Here is a 24,261-nt window from a genome sequence, read left to right on the forward strand (position 1 = left end):
TTGAAATAGTTACATTTCTAAATATGAGAACAATAACTTTGCCTAAAATTTCAGTATAATGACCAGGTCTTCTCTCCATTTTAGAGAAGCAGTCCAATGTGGAACAGATAAGACGGCAGCGATCCAGTGAGGTCAATTCCCCACAGAGGAAAGCTATGCATACCTAACTTAATGGAAGGTAAACTTCTCTTCAATTAATGATGTCCTCCTTTTCTCAAGGTGTCCAAAGACAGGAGGTGGTCTGTAAAAGGTTGGATGACAACTCCATTGTCCAGAACAATTACTGTGACCCTGACAGTAAGCCACCTGAAAATCAAAGAGCCTGCAACACTGAGCCCTGCCCACCCGAGTAAGTAAGGGAAAGAAGTGAGAATTATTTTCTTCAGGTGCAAAGAGGAAAACATTATGTATTCATGTTTGGAAATATATTTATATGATAAGAATAAATTAGGCTGGAAGAAATGTAGAAAACATCTTGAGAGGGAGGAATCTTGATGTCCCTTTTACTGAGCAAAGATTCCTATTTATAGATTTCAGTTATTAACTTCTCTAAAGGAGGAACTTCAACGAATTTGGTCCTTACATGAGGCTGGAAATGATCATATTTCATCAATTCTAAAGCACATATCTTTTTACATTTTAACATCTCTGAAACTAGGATGCAACTTGCAGCTAATGGTGTCTTATGATAATAATTGACATTTTTCCCCTTTCTTAATGGCACATAAAAAAAAGTCTTAGATTTAATAAAATATAGTGATTTATTTACACTCCTGTCTTTTCCAGATATTTGGCCTAAGGCCTTAAAGACTTTTAAAATAGTTTAGAAATACTCTGGAATAGAATATCAGGGCTTTAATTTGCTGACCCAATTTTAAGTTCTGTTGTAAGGTATCCTATCTTCTGAGTGTTGGGGACAGGCATAGAGGTATACTTTGGTCTCTTTCTGTTGATTAATGCAGCAATTACAACTCACTGTAAAGGGATTAACAAGAAGAGACCCATTCATTTTAATGATGGTTTTAAATGAGACCTGCTGTCAATGAGCCACACATTATAATCTGTAAGAACAGAAAGGTTTCTTCATTGAGCAAAAGGCAATGATTATGTGTAAAAAGATAAAGGATGTTGAGCTGATCACGGCAAAAGTAATCTTTGTAGAGATTTTGCCTGACTGACAACTGCAAGAGAAAACATGTATGAATGGCATTTCATTCTTGTTTGAGAAACTGGATGAACTGTTATCTGCCTGGTTAGTTAATTATCCCAACATGAAACTGGTAAGGCAAAAGAGAATAAACAAATGAATTTGTATGTCCCAAACACTTTGTTGGAGACAAAACTTTACAGTGAAGCTTTTCTAAAAATGACTACAGTGTAATTACAAAAACATGGGATTTACAATATGTAAATAATCCATGTCCCAAATACGTTTAAACTAAAGTGCATTTCTTGTTCAAGGTGCCTTTCTTGTTCCAAAGCAATAATGCCTTATGAACTTTCATGATCTAAAGCCAATGTCTGCCTGAACATTTGATGGTGATCCTCACTACTAATTTCTTGAAGAGGTGTAGGGTATTGGCCAACCAAATAAGAAGCACAAGGAATCTACAGTGATAGTTTCTGTTCTAAGACTTTTATAATTTTACATCGAGTTATTTTCAGAATGTTGTCACCATATAACTAATCCCTTAATATCCAGACATGGGAAAGTATGGAAATGTGACCTATCATATGTATTACAAGACAAGTTATTAAATTTTTTTCACATTCCTCATTTCTGCCAATGATTTTTATAAATTTATCTTAAGAGAAACTTAAAAACTGTAAAAGAAAGAGATGCTTAAAATCCATGGACTAATTTTGTCCCTTTCCATGTTTCCAGTAACTTCAGCATATTTTCATGTGACTGTGAGTCTCAGTCTATTACATTAATTCTCTGACACTCAGGATCTTAAGTAGTGTATCTGGCATTTGATCAAACATGGAAGATCTCTGAGTGAGCCTGGTCACACCCTATTCCATTTTGGCCTAAGCTTTTTTATTTATTTAATCTTAAATGCTTACATGTCTAATGTCCTTAGAGATTTCAGTTCTTGGTCATTTCATCCCGTAAGTTGTGTGTTTAATTACTACATTGGAGGTTCTTTTTTTTTTTTTTTTAACAGTTTAAGGAAAATTGACATATTGATGTACATTATTAAAATTAAGCTTTCTGTCTCCTTTCCTTATGCAGTTCTGAAGTGAAGTTTCTTATTTAAGTTTGGAGATGGGGAATGAAATTCAAAAGAAAAGATACAGAGAATATAAAGAAAGTTTAGCCTAATGGTTTTTTTTTGAAAGACCTAAATGTAGATATTTAAAATATTACTCATTATTAGTCTACTTCTCTTAGTTGCTTTTTAATTTCTTCTTTAGTCCTTTGAATTCAGACTATGAAAAAGGAAATTTCAATTCTGCAAAATGGTTATATATGCTTGACTTGTGGTGGGATTATATCCTGATAAACCTATACAGAGTTGAAAACATTGTAAGTTGAAATGCATTTACTATGCCTAACCTACTAAATATCATAGTGTAGCCCAGTGCACTGTAAACATGCTCAGAACATTACCACTGGGCAAAACTCATCTTGCAACACAGTACACTGTAGAGTATTGGTCATTTACTCTCACGGTAGCGTAGCTGACTGGGAGCTGCAGGTTGCTGCTGCTGCCCAACATCTAGAGAAACTGTTGTACTGCATATTGCTAGGGCAGGAAAAGGTTAAAATTCAAAAATTCAAGTACAGTTTTTACTAAATGTGTTTGGTTTCATACCATTGTAAAGTTGAAAAATCGTTTTGGTCAAACCATCAAACATCAGGGCCATCTGAGATTCCCAATTGACATTGGTATTATAGAAATAGAAATCATAGAAAGGCTACTGAATTTAATAAGACTTTAAATGAGTGTGAAGAAAGAGATTTTTTTTAGATGATCATGTGATAGGCAGGTAAGCAAAAAGAAGAAAACAAAAAAACCTATAAACCATTGTTAGTACTTTGATGTATGTATTTCTAGGATTTTTATGTATACAGAGGCATGTGTATATAATAAAATTGTATTATACTATTTATGACACTTCATAGTCAGTTCTCAATATTTCGAACATTAGAAGTCTTTGACAACATTTAGTAGACATGAGATTGTTTATTTAAATTGATATTATAGTGTTGAACAATTTTGGATGTATTTTTTATTTTGATCCCTTGCAATACTGCAATAAATAACAAAATAATATATGGTTCAAATGGAAGCACATGTTAGTCTTTGAGATCATATTGTTAATTGCTTTCCAGAAAGATTGTACGAATGTATATTTCTACTAACAGTCTATGAGAATGCCATTTCCTGGAAGTGAACAACAGTGGCTATGGATATTTTAAATTAATCTTTGATTATTTTATAGGGGAAAAAGCCCCAACATCTAATTGCTGTCTTATTTTGCATATATTGGACTGCTGATGGAGCTGAACATTTAAAAATTATGTTTAGTGGTCGTTTGTACTACTTCTCTTCATCATGGCCTGTCCTATTGAACTACTTATCAATATTTCAGTACTTCTGTTGAAGTATTTATCATTTTGTTATTGATTTGCATGAACTCTTAATGTATTAAGGATATTAACTCTTTTACCTATGTTCTGAATATTTTTTCCTAGTTTGTCATCTATTTTCCATGTTATTTATGGTGTTTTAATCTATTTTTACTTATAAAATTTAGAAAATCTTAAGAAAACTGTCAAACTTTTATGTCTTTCATTGGTATACTGTTTAGAAAGGTCTTCCCCACTCTTATACTTTTAAAGTTTCTTTTTTTATTTTTAATGTAAACATTGATCTATCTGAAATGTTTTACCTGATTTGAGGAAGGGATCTATACTTATTTTCAATGATTATTGTTTTCCCTATACCATTAGTTTATAATTCTAAATGGTATTTTTTTATCAGAAAGTATGTTTTCAAATAATGAAATATTTCCAACGTCTTTAGTTATATTGGGAGAATTTATAAGTACAGTGTACAAAAAGGGAGAACAGTAAGATTTGTCCATAAAAGAGAAAATGACAGAGGACTAGGAAGACTAGACAAAGGAGGCATTGGTAGAGAAATAATATTATGTTTATTCGGAAGACTTTGAAGACCCAGAGAAGGCCTTGCAGGGGAAAGTTAGCATGTTCATAGCAACAACTCTTTTATGAGAAAGCGTATAATTGTCAAGGTAGTAAAGTGACTATGCATGAAAGTAGTGGGATCCATGACATGGGCTTAAACAATTGGAAAAAAAAAGAAAAGGAATTAATATTAAAGGATATAATTGGTAAGAAACTAGTCCCCATCCATAAGAAAAAAAAAATAAGCTGGACTCCAAAGAAAAAGGCCAAGTTCAGTTTTTACCATGCCATGTTTTAATAGCAAGAGTTTTTCTGCATATGACCTCATGTGAAGAATCCTCAAATAATAAATATTATTTCTGTATGATACTGTGGTTTTTAAAATTGTGAAAACCAGAGAAGTGAAAACAAGAGAACTATTCATTTTAATAATATTGTGACCAAGAATTTAAAAACATTTATTAATCAACTGCAAGTTAGAAGACACTGTACTTTGGGAGAAATGGTTCTCTTTCCTGAGGGTAATCTAATTGGACAAATATACATATACATATTTACATATATATGTATTTACATATATATGTAAATAACTATAATAGACAAAATATGTTAAGTACAAGAGAGTTATAAGCAAAAGTGCTAAAGGAAGCTTAAGGTGGGAAGAAATTAAATTTTATCCAGTGGCTAAGTTTTATTTAATGGTATATTTTAGGGTATAATGTTTAATCATTATTTTGAGTCATTGGACCTCACCCATGGACAACTATTATCCCTTATTTTAAGTTTAGAAAAAGATTCATCAGAGTTATCTATAAAACTCCAAAACTTAAGACCTAGGAAGAATCATAGAAATTATTTAGGTTAACTCCCATCATTTCACAGACTGAGGTATGCTAATATCTGGTGATGTTTTTCTTATTATATCAGACATCACCAACTTTGTAAGGTACAAATCAAATGTCTGGTGGCACTTTTACACATCTAATTTTGCTTGCTTCATTGACACATTCTCAGTTGCCACAACTTCAGATGTTTATTATATTGATTTCTTTAAAATTTAGAAAAATATTGACTGTATAATGTTTAGAACATAGAGAGTTCTGCTTAATATGGGTTTCACTTTCCAATTAGCTGAGAAATGAAAAAAAATTCTTTTAATTTTTCTTAACAACTTTTTGTTTTGAAATTTTTCTAAGAGTTAATTTAAAACATAGGGAGGTTTTTTACCTTTGTAAGTAGACAATAGGTTATATAACTGAATCTCTCTTTGAGTAAAGATATTATTGTCAAATTCTGAAGATTTTTTAAAATTTGCTATGTTGTGTTTATAAAAAAGGTTGATGATTAGACCCCGACTCTGGGACAAAGCCTAGGAAATCTCTCTCTCTTTTAATCCAAATATTTAATATCAGTTTATTTTCATATGCTCTGCCATTTTCCTTTAAATTAAAAAGCAAAAAATAATATTCTGATTTTATGATGATTATTTCTTCAAAAATATTCTTGTTGGGGCAAAGTTTTTATAGTGTCTCTCTTATTCCCTTCTCCAAATTATACTATTGTTTATAATAATAAGAGATTGGAACTGTAGGTCAGATTACACAGGCTGCAGCAAATCACTCTTATTTCAGACACTCTAACATGAATCCCACTAATTGTTAGTGTCTGATGGCTATGAAGGACTTGTGAAGATGAAGACAATTTGATCACTATATGTTGGGGAAAGCTCAGAAAGAAACAGCCCCAGAATTGTTCCAGCTATAACGATTCAGAAATTTATATTCCCACAGAGAATTTCTGTATTCATATTTTTACCACCAAATCTAGAGGAGGGAAAGAAGACAGAGAAAAGAATACCATCAGAGGGTCAAATATTTGGAGAAGGAAGACAAGTGAAGCAGTACATCTCAAACTAGGTGGGAGAATGGAGAAACTGAGACAAGCAGATGCAGTGGTAGAATTGCAAAACTGTTTAAATAACTAGGGTGTGATTTAATCCTTCAGAGAGACATAGGAAGGGATGATATGATGAGCAATAAAGATGCAACAGGGACTGAGTGTGAAGCCTGAAATCAGAGTTAAAGTCAGAATGGAAATTGGGAGGGTGATTAATACTTTTACTTTCATATATTCCAAGTTAAAGGCTGGAGTGATACATCTAGGTTAAATTTCTGAGGAGAGATGGAATGGAAGAGGGGACAAGAAATAAAAAGACAAGGTGTCCCTGAACCTTTGCAACACTTCTGAATCATTGAGGTTACTTGGGGCACCTGTGTTTAATTTGAAGGCCTCCATCCCACTTACATTATGAGAACTAATGAGATCATGGCTGGAGGTGGTGTGACTAAGTTATACACATTTCTGTTTTATCCCCTAATCTTGGTGATGAAATCACTGTTGCAAAGTTGAATCAGAGTTTCACTATGGCTGGCATACAAGTTATTATTTTCAGTACACATTTTCCTCCTTACCAAAAGTGGTACTAACAACTGGCGATTATGTTCATCTGTGGAAAACAGAAAGGAAAGAATATGAAAATTACTTTAAATCTTCCTTGGAAAATGACTTAGAAAAAAATGTGTCAGATTTTTAAAATTCAAAATTAAATCATCATTCTTAAATGAATTTTAGGCTGAAAATTTGTAGATTTTGGTAAAATATAATTTAAATTTGAAAAACTAGGTAACTGTATTTCTAAATGCTGGTTTTCTTTATAAGTAAAGACAATACAAATAATAATGAACAAAGGCCAGCGTTGCTTAATTGGCTTAATGCAGGCTCCAATTTAGGATACTAGTACTCTGACTTCACTAAGGTATTATCTTCCATATACAAAACTGGCACATTGGAGCTATGTTAACAGAAATAGTGAGAAATTTGTTCTTACACTTTTCATATTATTCTCTCGGGAGTCTCCCAGTCAATACCCTGAGCTTCTCCATTGAGAATAACTGCATAATTTATAATTATGGATTGAAGAAAGTAGCTTGTGATCCCATGCTTGTAACCTATATTTTACTATTCAGCAATGTTACAATGAATTTTGACTGAAATAGCAAACGATGGGGAATCTAGTCCTGATTACATCATTGCTCTTTTCATGATTTTGGAAAACTGTTTTCCTAACTAGGTCTTGCTTTATTCTGTAAAACAAAGCACAATGCCTTGAATGTAGTAGACATTCAGCAAATATTTAATAAATGAAATACAATATGTCAGTCAAGACCCTTGTTGCAAATAACAAAACTTCAACTTGAGCTGGCTTCTGCACATAAGATTTATGTAACAAAGCTAAGGGAAGTATAAGGGTGGACCTAGCTTGAGAAATGGCTGGAATCAAGGACTCATACACCATCCAGACTTTCTAGCTCCTCTGCATTCTTTGAAATCAGCTAATTCCACCTGACAGGGAACATGGCCATTACAGCTCTCACAAAAACTCTGAGGTTTTTGCAGTACAAAAAGTGGCAAATGCCACAAATCAGAACTCCCCCACTCCTCTGCATGGGGAGCCAGTGGTTAAATGTTTACTAGCACACCACTGGGAGCTTTATATTTACTCATCTTCTTATGCACCTTTGTGGTCACAAAGGGAAAGGATCCCTTTTGCTCTAGTTGAGATATAAAAATTCTAAACCAGAATTCTCATTGATCTGATTTAGATCATGAGTTACATCCCTTAGACTAATTTATGTATCCAGAAGAGTGAGTCCTGCAGAAGTGTTGCAAAAAAACCCCCCACAAACCTCCTGAAATTATATATGTGAAAGTTTATGACTTTAGGGTAAAGATGTAGTATACCTACAAATGTGAGACATGTTATTTTTTTCTAAGATATTTGCATTTCTTTCCACATTAGCTATGTAGAAGCTGTTCATAGGAGCCAAAAGGTTGAAACAAGAGATCTCCATGTTTTCATAGAGCCAGCTCAGAGCTCTGCTCTTGCTGAAGGTGTTTTAAGACTCCCATGTCCTCAGGATGGCTACCTGGCTTTCTCTGTCCCTATAAGGACATTCAAGTCCTATCTTAATAGAGGTTTATTTCTGGAAATTGAAAAACAAATCCCCAGCTTCCTTAGAGTGGTTTTAGCATAAAAATTTTTAATTATGGGAGAACCTGCTTCAACGTGATAATAATAAAAATAGCTACTATTTCTTGTTTGTTACATGCCAGATACTATGTTAGAAGCATTCAGTGGTGTGCTGGAGCCAGCCAGTATTGGTTCATAGGACCCTATTATTAGCATATCTTCTCCTGTTCACCTTTAGTATATCAAGCTGGTAGCTTGAAATTGGCCCTAGTGAGGTTTTTGCAGTATAAAAAGTGGCAAATGCCACAAATCAGAACTCCCCCCACCCCCCTGCATGGGGAGCCAGTGGTTAAACGTTTACTAGCACACCACTGGGAGCTTTATATCTATATGACCTTATTTAACCCTCTTGACAATTTTATGAGATTAATCATTGTTATCCTCATTTTAGAATGTAATTAAAAAGGAGAAAAATAAAAGAGGTTTAAAGACATAGTGCACTTGTTTGAACCTGGTTCTGCATGCTCCAAAGCCTACACACTACACTTTAGAAAGTAAATGACAAGTATAGGCCTTTTCCTTAGCAGCTCTTTCATTTGCCATTTGTCTTATTAACCAACATTGAAATGTCAGCCCTCCTAGGATGTAGTCCATCAGTGAAAGTGCCTTCACTTTGCTAAAAATCTCTGGATGCACTGAGGAAATGCTTCTCTGTGTTCTTCCACATCTTGCTGCAGGTGGTTCATTGGGGATTGGTTGGAGTGCAGCAAGACTTGTGACGGTGGGATGCGCACAAGGGCAGTGCTCTGCATCAGGAAGATTGGGCCTTCTGAGGAGGAGACGCTGGACTACAGTGGTTGTTTAACACACCGGCCTGTCGAAAAAGAGTCCTGCAACAACCAGTCATGTCCACCACAGTGGGTGGCTCTGGACTGGTCTGAGGTAAGGAAATCTGAGGCTATATGTTTTGAGATGTCTTAACTATCTACGCCAAAGCACTTAATATTAAAGACAGCTGAGCACCTTAGAACTCAACAAGTAAGGGTTATGCAATAGTTAATCTGGCCATGTTATATTTTATTGCTGCTTGTCAGGAAGTAAGCATTTTTTTGGGGGTAAGGGAAATTAGCAAGAAACTTGTCATCAATTTGATTAAAAATAAGTGTAAAGTAAATTAAAATAACATTATAGTGAGTACTCTTATAAGGGGTTTTTCTACTTCTTACTACTGAGTACATCACAAGTTCAGAATATGTGATATATAATTAAAAATTGAAGTTCAAAAGGAAAGTCAAGAACCTTTCTTACCCCAAAACTTACTGAAGACCTAGAATGGCCTTTTTTAGGGTTTCATTTGGAACGCACAATTTTTTAATATCTTTTTTTCAAGTAATGTTGCAGCCTAATTACATAACTCTTAGGTATGAATACTTATCAATTCATTATCACTTGTGACATATCTATATCTAGATATTTTTACTTCTTCTACTGCAACTGGGGAAGAAACATGGAGTTGAAGGTTATAACAGCAAAACGTCAAATTTGAAATTGATCCTTCCCTTCACTTATGTGAAGAAGACCTGACCAAGATAATGTTTTCTTGGCACAGATGTGTACAAAATAGCCTATTATAATCCAGAGCCACTCAGAAAAATTACCTTATGAAAAATAAGGTAAGAGGTAGTCAATTTTTACTCCTCAATATCCATGAGACATATAGATATGCATACTATATCATTTTCCACATTTCCCAAAGAAGAGCTGAAGCCTTCTATAGTGTGTGTTAGTGTTAAGAATAAGTACCTTGCTATATAACCAATGATATTTCTTTCAAGTTAGCAAAACAGGATGCATCTCAGACTCTATTCTAATATATCCTGCCAGAAACATTGTGGTACTTGCTTTGGGTATTTCCTGTAGACCTCATACATTTGTCAAAAAACAAACAAAAAGATTAAACCTTGTTCTTCAGGAACCTTTGGATGTAACTATTCCCCTGTGAATCTTGGTGCTTGAGTGGCCTTATTTTCCCGGAAGCACAGGACTGAAAGAGGCACTGTTTTTAAGATGGTACATGGAAGTGGAGATTCTGACCAGTTGTGGTTATCCATGGAATCTTTGGCAGGAATTGGGAGTGTTCTTCCAAGTTTCCTGGCCATACTCTAACTCCAGCAATTACATTCTGCCTACCTAAGTTAGATTTTTTAGTTATATATTTCAATCATATGTAGAAATATTCTGGTATTATTCTGTCAATGGTTATGGAAAACAGTATGGACTCTTCCGTCCCCTAACAGGAAATGCATTAACTCCTAAATTCATTTGAAAGATAAAATCCATTGATAAAGAATAGACATTCTACAGAGTTGTACCCATTAGTGCCCAGGACCCTTATAGAAATCCATAAATATTCATTGGTATGAGAAATTTGTTATGGGAAAATCTTAATAAGAGACCTGATGACTGGCTGTCACAGTTTGAGGGCTTCCGGTCAAATCAGTAAGTTTGAGTGATTGCTAAACATACTGGGATAGGCACCATGGGGAATATGAAAGAATCGTGTAAGCTTGGGTAAATGAAAAATATCCATGAAACAACTAGAGAATAATACATATGAGGCAGTGTGTAATAAAACAGTGGATTGTGAGGCATAAATGTTTAATTAATATAGAAATTCAGAGCTGAGAAGGGCAGTGTATCCTGGAGTAGTATCAGAAGCCTTTTTATTTGATGTGAGTTGAGCTGAGAATTGAGGGCTATAGAGTTGGGAGTAGGGAAAAGAACAGGGAAGCTAGAGAAGTTATGCCTAAAAAAAGAAACAACTGAACAGAAACACAAAGAGTGGGTGATGAAAGCAGAGTGGGAGAAAAGGGTTTGTTTTTAAGAATAAATGAAAGACTGATAGTGATAGGTACTAGGAAGGTTGGAATACAGAACTTTATACTATATTACCCTTCATAAGCAGAAGGAATGCCTTCTGAGAAATTTCTAGAAGAAATTGCTGCCAACCGCTAAAATATCAAAACTTCTTCATGTAAGCCTCATTTCACACTGATCTTTTGACCTACACTCTTCTGTATCATTATATGTTTTTAAAGAAAACAACCAAATACAATCACCTTGAGAGATAGCTTGTGTATATTAGCTGATATGCTTCCATTCCAAATGCTTTTAAAGTTCCCTTCAGAATTCAACTTCACATAGGTTGACCTTGCCCTTCTCTTAGAATTTTGATTCTTATCTATCCAGTCTTTGAAATGACTCACTCACATGGCTTTAAGAGGCCCTTAGGCATTTCTAGAGGCTGCCTGAAGATGTACATATAAGCTGAGGACACTTTTAATCACATTTCTGCAATACTCTTTAACATGGCCGAGTCAAAGCTTAGGGTCAAGAAACGGTGCTGAGGGGCTGGAGTACGCATGTGGGGACTATCACCTCAGATAAAGCATTGTCCAAGGGAAGTGCTGTTGTCTTTTCACAGACAGGAAACAATTCCAGGGTAAGCATAGATTGAAAACTGCAGCTAAAATTCCAGTTGAGCACCATCTTTACCACTGTCATCATCCTTTGTTCAAGGTAAAAGATGGTTTTTGCCCCATACTGTTTCTCCTGTTTATTTCCCCAAGGGGGGTATGTGAGGGCTCTTTACTCTCACACTTCCATTCCCTTACTTTACCAGGCAGCCCACTTCTTCCCTTCTCTAGATGGGTTAACAATAAATAGGAATAAATAACATTAAATTAAATAGATGTCTGAGTAGCTATTGAGAACAAAATGAAAACAAGAAGCCTGTTCTTCCCAAAGGAATAGAACACCTCCTACTAATGAAAAGAGAAGGTCCCAGCAGAAGGGCAGGCAGTATTCAGTCTCTTTCAGTTAACCTTTGGCAAATATTTCACACAATTTTTTTGACACACCCATGAAATCCTCCTCTTTCTGCCCCCTCCCCACTCCAACTATCAGCTGTCTGAGTTTTGCTAACCACAAGGGTGAGGTTCAACTGGTGAAAACATATTGTAGCAAGAGGAATTTACCCTTTGACCCTTTCCTTTTCCATTGTTGTAAAGCCAGCATCAGTGAAACCCACCCAGTACTTATGCCAAAAGAAAAAAAATGTTAAATTACCTTGGCGGAAAATGGCTCATCAGCAGGCTTTTGTGGAACTAATGAAGGCACAGCTTTTGCATGTCCTGTAATCTATACTTGGGATCACCCAGGCTATGTTGGACTTTTAAATTAAGTTTTCTGGTTTTGCCCTCACTTGGCAAATAGCTCTTGAAAGCATTGCTGCATACTGTGGATGGGTTCCAGCAGTCCTAACCCATCCTTTTGATGTATCAAAATGGTTTATTTGATTCCTACAGAATAATGCCCATTGAAAAAGATACATTTCTTGTACTTATTCTTGGACAAGTAGGTAACTGGTATCTTACTCAACTGACTTTATAGTATTTATGTTTAGGTAGCATTACTTAAGAAAGATGGGGGAAATCTACCTACAAGGGACTGTGTTTTGCTTAATAAGAAAATTGTGTCATCACCTTGCATACTCCTTGGTTCTACTGTGGTCCTTTGACTAAGTTATTTAAACTCATCTCTCTAGGGAGAACTCAGTGTAACCCCAAAATGTTAATGTTTCTTTTACAAGTGAGGGCCAAATTGTTTTCCCTTGGTTTCAAATACTTTTTCTGCAAAATATATTTTTGCTGCTTCTTAGTCATTCAACATTAAGCTGAAGCATAAGTGCATCTCTCATAAAAGTCACCTCCTATATGCCACTAAGATGAAAACAAAAAACAGATGGTCTGGTCAGATTTTAAATAATCATGAGATTCTAATTATATGAGTAAAGAGGAAAAATAGGTATTTACCCACATAATGAGGAATAATTTTACTAAAGAATAGACTCACCACTGAATTAACATCTTCTACCCCGCTACCTAAAGGTTTATTATGAGAAAGAGTGAGATGAATTTTGATGTTTATAAGTATTCTTTAATCTAAAAAAATTTATCATTGAACTAAGCATTCCAATTTCTAATTATTACTAATAGATCTTACTGCACACTCAAAAGTTATGCAAAAACATACTCTTTGCATGGATATAGGCCAATGATTATCTCTAGAGAACTCCAAAGCATTCATAATTAAGTTAATGCCTAGTAGTCACATATATAACTGTGATTCATCTTACTTTTCTAGAAATACTTGTTTTTATTTTTACATAGCTAATAAAACAGAGGTCTTGAGATGGACAAACACATTGATAGTAGTCCCCCCTTGTACACAGGGGACATGTTCTAAGACTCCCAGTGGATACCTGAAACTGCAGATAGTACTGAACCCTATATATACTATATATTTTTTCCTATCTATACAAATCTATAATAAAGTTTAATTTATAAATTAGGCACAGTAGGAGATTAACACTAATAATAAAATTAAAATATTATAACAGCATACTATAATAAGAGTTATGTGAATGTAACCTGTCTTTCAAAATATCTTAACTACACTGTACTCATCTATTTTCAGACTTCCGTTGATCATTGGTAACTGAAACTGTGGAAAATGAAATTGCGGATAAAGAAAGGATACTGTATTATCAGTAAAGAGGGGGAAATGAAATTTAGGCTCAAGAAAGCAGAAAGAATAAGTAAATATAAAAACAAACTAAGGACATCTCTGCTTGAACATCTCTGACGTAAGGTCAGAAGGACTTGCTAGAGTTCTACTTAAATAAACTAGGTTTAAGTGGCATCCCTGTGCCTTTACTATACTTACAACCAATTTTTAAACATTTAATTTTATAATCACCCGTAAGAAGTACAATATTTACAGAGACCAGAGTTGAGACTCTGGTGGTGTACATGTAATAATTGTGGCTGGATCTGCAGAGTCAAGCCTGGTGTATTCACTGAGTAACAAATGTGGCAGCAATGTAGTTTTTAGTTATTTGGTATCTTGGAAAATCTAGTTGATTTTCAGTTCATTTGCTATCTTGAAAATCTGGTTGAAAATCTCTGTACCTCTGCTGCAATAAGATAAAATATCCTTGACTAAAGTAGTAAATTTTGAGATTTAATTTTTCTAAAATGATTTCTTGCCTAAGTGTCATTATATGTTTAGCTTTGCACATAATTGCATATTGTTCTACAGAGGATTAGTCTTTTTGCATTTATCTTTCAGAGCTTTATTTTTAGCAGGAAACCGCCATCGGGATTTGTCTGTACTTCTTAGCACTTCGGTTTCGTCACTTGTAAAATGGATGTGTAACAGTACTCACTTCATGGAGTTTCTATGAAGATTAGGTAGATTATTACATGACAAGGATTTAGAACAATACATGATACAATAAATATTAATGCTGCTTTGTCTTTTTATCCTTCTTTTTTTATTTTTATTTTGGAGATGGAGTCTCACTCTGTCACCCAGGCCAGGCTGCTAGAGTGTAATAGCATGGTCTTGGCTCAATAGGCACATGCCACCACACCTAGCTAATTTTTTTTTTTTTTTAGTAGATACAGGGGTTCACTGTGTTGGCCAGGCTGGTCTCAAACTCCTGACCTCATGATCTGCCCACCTCTGCCTCCCAAAGTACTGGAATTCACAGGTGTGATCCACCATGCCTGGTTTGGTTTGGGTATGGGTTTCCTGGGGACTTCTTAGAAGGAGATGAATGAATTGTCTTTGTGTTCTTTGTCTCTACTAATGGTAAGCACAACTTGACAAATAATTTTAGAAAAGGCAGCTAGATATTACTACATTCTTAAAATAATAATAGAAGCTTCTTGCCACTGGAAAAAATTATTAGCATAAACAAGAGATGTATGTCCCAGCCTTTAATACACATACACATGATTTTAAAATGTGAAGGAAGCAGGGGAGTGGCACAAGTGCATTTTTCAATGAACGATCCCATTAGAAAATTAATCATAGCCTCAAAATACAAAAACTGAGTTCCCTATAAATCCTATGTTTTTGCTTAATGTAAGGATGAAGTGGCCTTGTATCCTTTTATACTTCAACTCATTTTGATAATAATTTATATTTACTATGTATTGTCATGAGTTTGTTTTTGCCAATACTAAGAACAGCCTGTGAATACAGTAATAACAGAGAAATGGATAATGAGTAGGCCCTAAAGTATGGTCACAAGGCCTAGGATTTAGTTCCAGCTTTAACCTTTGCTGTTTATCTTTAATGAAGTCTCTTAAGCTTTTCTCATCTCTAATAATTCTTAAAAACTTGTTTAATAGTGTTTAATATTGTCTTTAAAAGTATTTTCTGAACTGTTAATCTTTAATGAAATGGAAAGTAGTATAGTAGTGTTATTGTTATCAATGTTAATATTAAGCGTTAAGAGAGTGGCAGAAATCCTGTAAGTCTTCAGTTTGAACAGTGGAGGAGACTTGGCATGAAGTAGATTAAAATAAGTGGAACAAGTTCAAGAGATAGAAATGGACTAGACACAACTGAGGCAAGCTCAAAGACTTGGATTAGGGCTTTTTTCATGTTACAGAAATTATCACATTCCTTGGTTTCTTGAAATATAAGTGATTGTTGTATTAAATTAGACAATACATACAAAGTACATACATAGTACAGGCCTGACATCCAGAAAACACTTAGCAGAATTAGTATTAGAATGGCTCCACCATTTCATATATGTGTGACTTTTTACCAGTCACTCTTAAGTTTTCCCATTTTAAAAACAATAATAATTGCCACCTAATAGGAGAGTTGTAAGGACTATATAAATTATAGCATTTAGCACACTTGGTAGATACAGTATTTATTAAATGATAGATGCTATTAGTGGCAGCAGTAGTAGTAGTTACTGTAGCTGCAACAACACTATTCGCTTTGTGCCTGACACTGGGCTAACACTGGAGAATACTGCAAATTATTTTATATGGCTGACATATAGAGAGATGAACCTCAAGAGGTAAGTAGGGCCTTACTACTGTGGTGTAGTAAGCACATATAGAGTTTGAATTTTTATCTTGAAGGCAATAGTAAGCTATTAAATGATTTTTTTTTTAATCAGAAGGCAGTATAACTGGATATGTGTTTTAGAAAGATCCCTCTGACTGAAGTTTAGGGAGTAGATTTAAGTGAGGCAAGAGGAAGAAACAAGAGACCTACTAGAAAGCCATTACAAAATTTCATATGAGAAATGATGTTTGTCTGAAGTAAGGTTAGCGGCAGTAGAGATGGAGAGAAATCAACAGGTGTGAGAGAGATTTCGGAATCTAATTAATAAGACCTAGTGATGGATTGTATGGGTAGAGTGAGGCAGCACCAGGTTATGAGTATATTGATTTGGCTGTGAAGAGGAATAACAGGAATCAGGAACTTCTCTCTTGATCTTCACTCCCTAACTAAAGCCCTTCTGGAGCTGTATTGGAAAAAACTGTGTTATCCTCCTTCAAAATGCATCTTAATGAAACCTTTTCTAAGTTGGAGGAAATGTATTCTGTGATTATATTCATTGTAATAAAGAGTTTGCATTGAATCATTGATTTCCACCTGAAAAAAATGTTAACACTTTCTTTCTGTGACATACATCAGGCTCAAAGATTTCCCCCTAACAAAACCCCTGCGTGTATGTGTATATGGTGTTCACCTAGATATCCCCATCTAAAACTAGTACATCTTGATTTACCTAACAGTAAATCAAACCTGTCACCTTTCCAGAAAAAGAACAGCATATGTTTATCGAGTGTTTACTCAGTCTTCAGCTGGATCCTGGGGTGCGTGTGTGTGTGTGCATGCGCACATGTATGTTTGCATGCTCATAAGCATGCAAAGATGAAACAAATGGAGTAATTTTAAGGAGTTTATAGTGTAGTAGAGATGAGAAGACATGCAAATACATAATTATAAAACAGGCTGATGGGGTTAGGGGCATGATAATTTATGTGTTCTACATACACTTATATGATACTTTTAACATTGACCTGTGTTTCCATGTCTGTCTCCTAAATAAGACTCTGAGCTCCTTGAGCATAGAGACTATTTCATTCATTTTATATCTCCCCAGTCTAGTGTGGTTCCTGTAGGAGATCTGGAAATGTTTTTTTCATGAAAGGTACATGATATACAGTGCTTCCAAATGTTGTTTGGCTAAGGTCCTCACTTAATTGAGGGGAAATACAGATTTTAAGAAAGGGTCCAGACATACAGGGGAGAAAGTTAGAAGACTCCAGTCAACTACCATGTTAAACAGGCGACTTCTAGAAACACCTAGAGATGAGGTATATAAGATTTGTGACATAGGGAAAAGCATCCTTCCCTCAGTACCAAGAACAAACAGATCCAATTCTAATGAACAACTTCCTTAGATTTGTAACTGATGGACAGGGAAAAGTCCAGAGATTTTCTGTGCAAGAAACCTTCACCTGTGACCAATTATGCTTAGCAACCAGACCTAAGAATAGTTTATCTAAATCAACCCTGAACTTGCTTCACAGAGACAAGTTCTTGTGGTCTACTAACAACATACAAATTCTTTTTAGAAGACCACACCCACCAAGTAGGAAACCAAGGATTCCACATTCCAAAAATTAGCAGAATCTTATCACAGCTGAATGAGGCCAAGGATAGAGAAGAATAGAGGAATCAACCTATCCCCAGTAGAGCAAGAAAATGAGTTAGCCAAGAAAAGCAAATGTTGGATTTATCTCTTAAAGACTTAGGAAAAAGATGAAAATACCTTTGCCTAAAAACTTTTAAGGAATTTTGTATCTGAGAGATTTTGTATAATATACATGTATATATTCTATACTATAACACATTTACTTGAAGACAGACTTTCCTCAAATTTTCCTCTGTCTTTAAACTGTCGTGATTGATTACTATTTGTTTTATTTCCAGTGCACTCCAAAATGTGGTCCAGGATTCAAGCATCGGATTGTTCTGTGCAAGAGCAGCGACCTTTCTAAGACATTCTCAGCTGCACAGTGTCCAGAGGAAGGCAAACCTCCTGTCCGCATTCGCTGCAGTTTGGGCCGCTGCCCTCCTCCTCGCTGGGTCACTGGAGACTGGGGCCAGGTAAGGCATTTGTACTGTGGGCTTCTGCAGAAATAGCTCCTTGAGACCCAAACTTGAGTTTCCTTGTATGATCATTGTAAGGACTTGAGAGATGAGTAAGAATTAACACGTAGAAGTCAAGGTATGAGGCATGAGGGTGAAACAGTACACAAACCACAGAGGCCACATGTGGACACATAACGAGTGAGCCAATGATTCTCCCACACCCACAAACTTCCCACTTTAGATTCTATTCTTCAGATCCATTGTTAGGTTAAAATTAAAAGAGAAATAGACTAACAGATAGAGATTTGAACAAACTACCAAAACTTGGGATTCTAGTCCCAGCTCCCTCAACTGATAAAGGAACAAATCAGTTAACAACAGTGTCTTCTTCCCACTTGCGAAATAGAGATAATTACTCTTGAACTCACAAAAAAATTGTGGGATTTTTAATTAGCTTGATAATATGATTGATAATCTTTGAAATATTATTAATGTTTATTCATCAATTGATCTGTTTTTATTTGATATACATTATGAACTGGAAAGTAAATATATAGGAATTCTGGTATGTATTTTTATATTAGACTCATTTCTACCTTAAGTTCCAATTCTTATTTTTTCTTTTTTCTGTCTTATCTACTTTTAAATTGTGTTATCTTGCTGTAGGTCACCTTAAATTCTATAAAAACAAGTCGGTTCTCAGCAAACATAAAAAATAAAAACAAAAATAAAACTTTGTGAAGTAATATGTTAATTAACTGGATTTAGTCACTCCACAGTGGGTACATACTTCAAAACATCATGTCATATATGATAAACAGATATAATTTTATTTGCCAATTTAAAAAAATTCTTAATAAAAAAGACCCAGTTGGTATATTTAGATAGAAGGAAAATTAAGTATTGTTCTTCTAAATGTCAAAGAGGAAATCTACTAGGCTACATTAAAAAATAATGCCCCAGGAAGTAAATATCTAGCCAATCAATGCCCTTATCCTGTAGTTTCATAACTGACCTTATAGCTAGTCATTTTCTAATATTTGAGACCCAAGTAAATCATAATGGCACATTGTGATTTATGCCAATATGATTTTTTTTTCTGGGCCTTCCATTACTTATGAAAAATGGCATTTCATATAAGTAGTTGCCAAAACTCTGGCTAAAATTCAATATTGTCAGAGTACAGTAATTTCTAGACACCTCTTTTATTTGAGAGAGGGCAAAGATTTTCAGTAGCCATGAAGGTAATTAGGTATACTTGCTCTGTGCTCGGCCCTGTGAGGAGAAAAAGAAATATAATCATAAAATAAGTAATGTTATACGTATCTCTAGCAGTATTTAGTTTAATTTACAATATGCTCAAGTAGAATACACATGACAATGTTAAGCACTGTATGCAGTTAAGTGTCAAATTGTTTCACTGTAGAAGTGTGACAGCTTCACAGCACATGATTAATATGATGCTATTAAAGAATCAGGGCAGACATGCTCATGATTTTTATTTTAAACCAGGCATGCAGCTCCTTCTCTATATATTCTTTGTTGCAGTGTACTATATAAAAGTTGGAAGTTTTTGTGTTTTAGTAATTTTGCCAAATTTACAGTTGTCAATTTGATTATTCTTTTAAATGTTGTCAAGTCCTTTTCCTCCCATTTACAATCTCAACTAAGTTTCCTAAAATTCAGAATAACCAGTGAAAATACATTTTCAAAGATGCTTTAATATATTTTATAGTATATTTATTTGTTATTCTGTAGGAAAACACTTTTTTTAAAGGTTCTTCATGAATATCCTTACAAGTCCTGTGGGTGCATTCAGAGTTTTTGCAAACGAATCCAACAGACCTTCAATTTGTTGATCCTGTAAACATCACCATCCCCTGTGCTGGTACCAGTTACTTCCTCATGGCTTTGATCCCAAATTTCATGGCTTTCTGGTATTCTGAATGGCAGGCCATAGATCAACCCAGCTTTATTCTTCAGCCTCAGCAGCTGATCAGTCCCAACTGAAACTTAAGTCTCTCAGACAGCAACTTCAGTCCTGAAATGACTGAATCCCAGAGTAGATGCAAAAGGAGAGGGAAACATGCTAATTGGCAAACACAGACTACTTCTCTGTACCTGGCAATCCCTTAAATTGTGGAAATCCCTACATGTGTGTGACTGGCAATCCCTTAGGGACTTATTCAAGCTCTTTTTCAAAATTTTTATTTATTTATTTTTTAACTGACCCCATCAGCAGGCTCCACAGTCGCCACTGCTATTATATTGAACTAATAGTTTTAGTACATACAGGCACTCCAACAAGCCATCAGGTTATTTACCTGCACACGTATAATAAATAGGGAGCAATCATGATTTCCTGGCCCTAGAATCTCTCATTATTCTACTTCATCACAAGGATTTTCTCATGACACTCCTGCTAGAGTTCACCAGCCTTGCATGGAATTGTTGGAGTGATAGCCCAAGAAATCTCTGTGTATTATATCCTGGGAACTATATTCAGTCTATTTGCTTGAGTAATAACATGATCCTTGACTATCCAAACCAGTTTGATAGTATAATGACCTAATCATACACCTCTCAAAGATGAACTACATCTGGGCTTTAAAAGTTAATATTGTGGCTGGGTGTGGTGGCTCATGCCTGTAATCTCAGCATTTTGGGAGGCCAAGGCAGGAGGATTGCTTGAGGCCAGGAGTTTGACACCAGCCTGACCAACATAACAAAACCCTGTGTCTCAAAAAAAAAAAAAGTTAATATTACGTTGAATTTGAAGTGACAAAGTATATTTTTTACCTCCTGTAAATTGTTCAAATGAGTATTTTATTTTTGTCTTTGGATTTAGTGTTCTGCTCAGTGTGGCCTTGGTCAGCAGATGAGAACTGTGCAGTGTCTCACCTACACCGGACAGGCATCTAGTGACTGTCCAGAAACTATTCGGCCTCCATCAATGCAGCAGTGTGAAAGCAAATGTGACAGTAACCCCATTTCTAATACTGAAGGTAAGTTGTCCATGGAGGAGGGGCCTGTGGTTTCTAATGACTCACTTTACTGTTCCCAAGATTTGAAGAGCCCATAAACCCACTACTGTAGTCTAGTTTGAGTAGAGCATTTGTGAAAGCTGCTTATATGCAGACTGCAATCAGGACACCAAAGATTTTTCCTGACCTTTTAACTAATTTTATGACCTTGTTAAGTCACTTAACCTCTGTGGAGCTAAGTTTACTTATCTATAAAATAAGAAATTGGAGTAGATAATCCCTAAGGTCATATCCAGCCTCATATTCTATGTTTGATTTATATTAGAACTTTAGAGATGTTGTCTAATGAACCACTCTTGAAGTTCAAACTTCTATTTCTTTTTGGATATGAGAATAGATTTCTATCATCCTGAAGATTTAAATTCATTCTTGTTATACAAACAATGAAAGCATATGTTTGAAACTACTTGCATTTTAAGTGCCAATTTTCTTATCGTAAAAAAGTAGAAAAATAATTATATAGCTGTTTATAAAAGAGGACAAAAGTCTTTGTGCTCTGGAATTTCTGTGTTTCTTACACATTGGGAAATCCCTTTATTAACAGCAGATGCACCCCCCCATCCTGACTTTTTAAAATCTGTTATTTAAGTGAGAGTACTTTCTTTATTCATTTAAGCATTCATTAGAAATTTCTTGAATGCTACTATGTGCAAGTCACTATGACAGAAATTATCAGGAATGTGAAGACAAATATGGCATAGTCCAGAAGTTCAGATTGCCTTCTCATAAGAAATTAGACGCAGAATCAAATATATACACATGAACAACATCTAAAGCCACAAATGTAAATTATAGGGTCCTAAAAAAAAGACCTATCACAAATAGTCAAATAATTTTTAATACTTTTCAAATGAAAACTATGTGTCTATAAACCTCCTCAAGAGAGATCTAGTCCTTTTGATCAACTCTGTGTAATTCAAAGGATTTTTAAAAATTATATTCACTATTTAAAAATATTTTCTTGGGACTTTTGTTAAGAAAGCGATTTTATATAACAAGATCTGGACACCTTGCATCTTTGCAAATGGTCTGTATTTATACTTAAGCCTCAACACAATGCATCTATTATACATGTAATTAACTCTTTCAAAGAAGTATAGCCCTATGCTACATTAATTCAAAATCACAACTTTAAATTTTGCAAAATCTCTGGCTTCACTGCTACTTCTTTTTTGTCCCTTTAGATTCTGGAAATCTAGCTTTCCCTCTCTAAGAAGAGCTCAAAATCCATAACAAACAAAGGTATTTTTCTTGGAAAAAAAATGTCTTTTAAATTATCTTAACAAAAAAATCTCTTGGCCAGGTGTCATGGCTCACACCTGTAATCTCAGCACTTTGGGAGGCTGAGGTGGGAGGATCACTTGAGCCCAGGAATTCAAGACCACGCTGGGCAACATAGTGAGACCGTGTCTCTACAAAAAATAAAACAGTTAGCTGGGCATGGTGGTGCATGCCTGTAGTCACAGCTCCTTGGGAGCGAGACTCTGTCTCAAAAAAAAAAAAAGAGAGAGAGAAGAGGTTCTACTGTGAAAATATTGCAAAAGTGGTCTGTTATGGCTTGTAGGAAGCAGATCAAGGGAGAAAAGAAATGCCTTTTAGCAAGGAATAGTTGATGAGAAAGTTGGAGAAGGAGCAGTTTCTGGTTAACGTAGGAGAGTAGAAGAGGATCCCCTTTCCTCCAGCACAGTCAAGTTCCCATGACTCATAGTGGGAGACTACTGAAAAACCACTTCATCTCTACCCCAGGCCAGAGCAGGATTCAGGGAGATGTATTGGGATCTAAAATACAGTCTTTCAGCTGAATCTCTATGAATGAAATGGGCCACAGATAGAATGTTGAGAATTGTTTTGACTATCAAAGCTTACGTAATGGTCCCCCTCCTGCCAGTATTTCATTATGAAAAAAATTAAACATTTCAAATATACAGCAAAGTTGAAAGAATTTTACAATGAGCATCCACCATCTAGAGTATAGTACTTATAATGGTAAAAAACTGCAATAACTTTTGCACCAAACCATAGCATTACCATTTACTGAATGTGCTTTTTCATATTTGTGTATATATCACCTGTCCATTCCTCAACTTAGGGTTTTTAAATAACATCCTGCATTTATCCAATCATTAATCCATTTGCTTGGCAAATATACTTAACATGTGCTAGGCACTGAGACTATGAAAGGAATACAATAAGGTTCCCTGTTCTCAAAGGTTTAGTAGGGTTGGCAACATACAAATAATTTTCACAATATGAGCAGTACTGGTACAGGGGTGGGAACAAATGGCCATGAGTGCACAGAGGAGGAGGTAATCAGCAGTAATCAGCAGAAGCATCACAGAGAAGGCCAGCTGAGCTGGGCATGGAAGGTAGGAAAGAGTTTACCCAGAAGACATTGAGATAGGGGGCATTCCTGGCAGAGGGCAAGTGTGTGCAGTCACAGGGGCATGGAGGCAGTTCACTGGCATGGAGGCAGTTCACTATCACTGCAGTGGGTTGGCAGATGAGCAGGCAGTGCAGATGAGGCTACAGAGAGGGAGGCAGGGACTTGGTTTTAGAGACTGCATGCAGTGGAAGGAAGCTAGGACTCTATCTTTGGGTTATAGGGAACGAATGAAAAAAGCTGGGATATGACATGCTCAGGATGACAGGAGGTTAAAGGAGCAGAGGGAGGGCAGCCTTGTATGGGAGTAGAATGAGCAAGAATTATTCTAAGAGTCCAGGCAAGAGAGGATGAAGGCGAGAACTAAGGCAGATATAGTAGGATTAAAAGGAGGGTGATGGGCTGGGCATGGTGGCTCATGCCTGTAATTCCAGCACTCTGGGAGGCCAAGGTAGACAGATCACCTGAGGTCTGGAGTTCAAGACAAACCTGGCCAACATGAATAAACCCTGTCTCTACTAAAAATACAAAATTAGCCAGGTATGGTGGCACATGCCTGTAATCCCAGCTACTTGGGAGGCTGAGGCAGAAGAATGGCTTGAACCCA

At 35.5% G+C, this 24,261-nt stretch overlaps 1 protein-coding gene across 4 annotated transcripts in view; it reads left to right on the forward strand.

Annotated features, from left to right (window-relative positions):
* Nucleotides 1–24,261, forward strand: part of ADAMTS6 (ADAM metallopeptidase with thrombospondin type 1 motif 6) — a 331,044-nt gene that overhangs the window by 296,031 nt on the left and 10,752 nt on the right. For 3 of the 4 annotated variants that reach the window (XR_004269519.1, XM_032279614.1, XM_032279622.1), the window contains 4 exons: nt 220–349; nt 8,924–9,128; nt 18,069–18,245; nt 21,079–21,235. Coding sequence is in view for 3 of the 4 variants with exons in the window: in XM_032279614.1 (XP_032135505.1) it covers nt 220–349; nt 8,924–9,128; nt 18,069–18,245; nt 21,079–21,235 (669 nt within the window). In the remaining variant the exon portion in view is untranslated. Of the gene's footprint in view, nt 1–219; nt 924–8,923; nt 9,129–18,068; nt 18,246–21,078; nt 21,236–24,261 lie in introns of those variants that run through there. The other variant, XM_032279631.1, reaches the window with a different exon arrangement.

Source organism: Sapajus apella, unplaced genomic scaffold (genome assembly GCF_009761245.1).
Source record: "Sapajus apella isolate SASKATOON/1434 unplaced genomic scaffold, GSC_monkey_1.0 scaffold1, whole genome shotgun sequence".
In the NCBI taxonomy this organism is placed as follows: domain Eukaryota; kingdom Metazoa; phylum Chordata; class Mammalia; order Primates; family Cebidae; genus Sapajus; species Sapajus apella.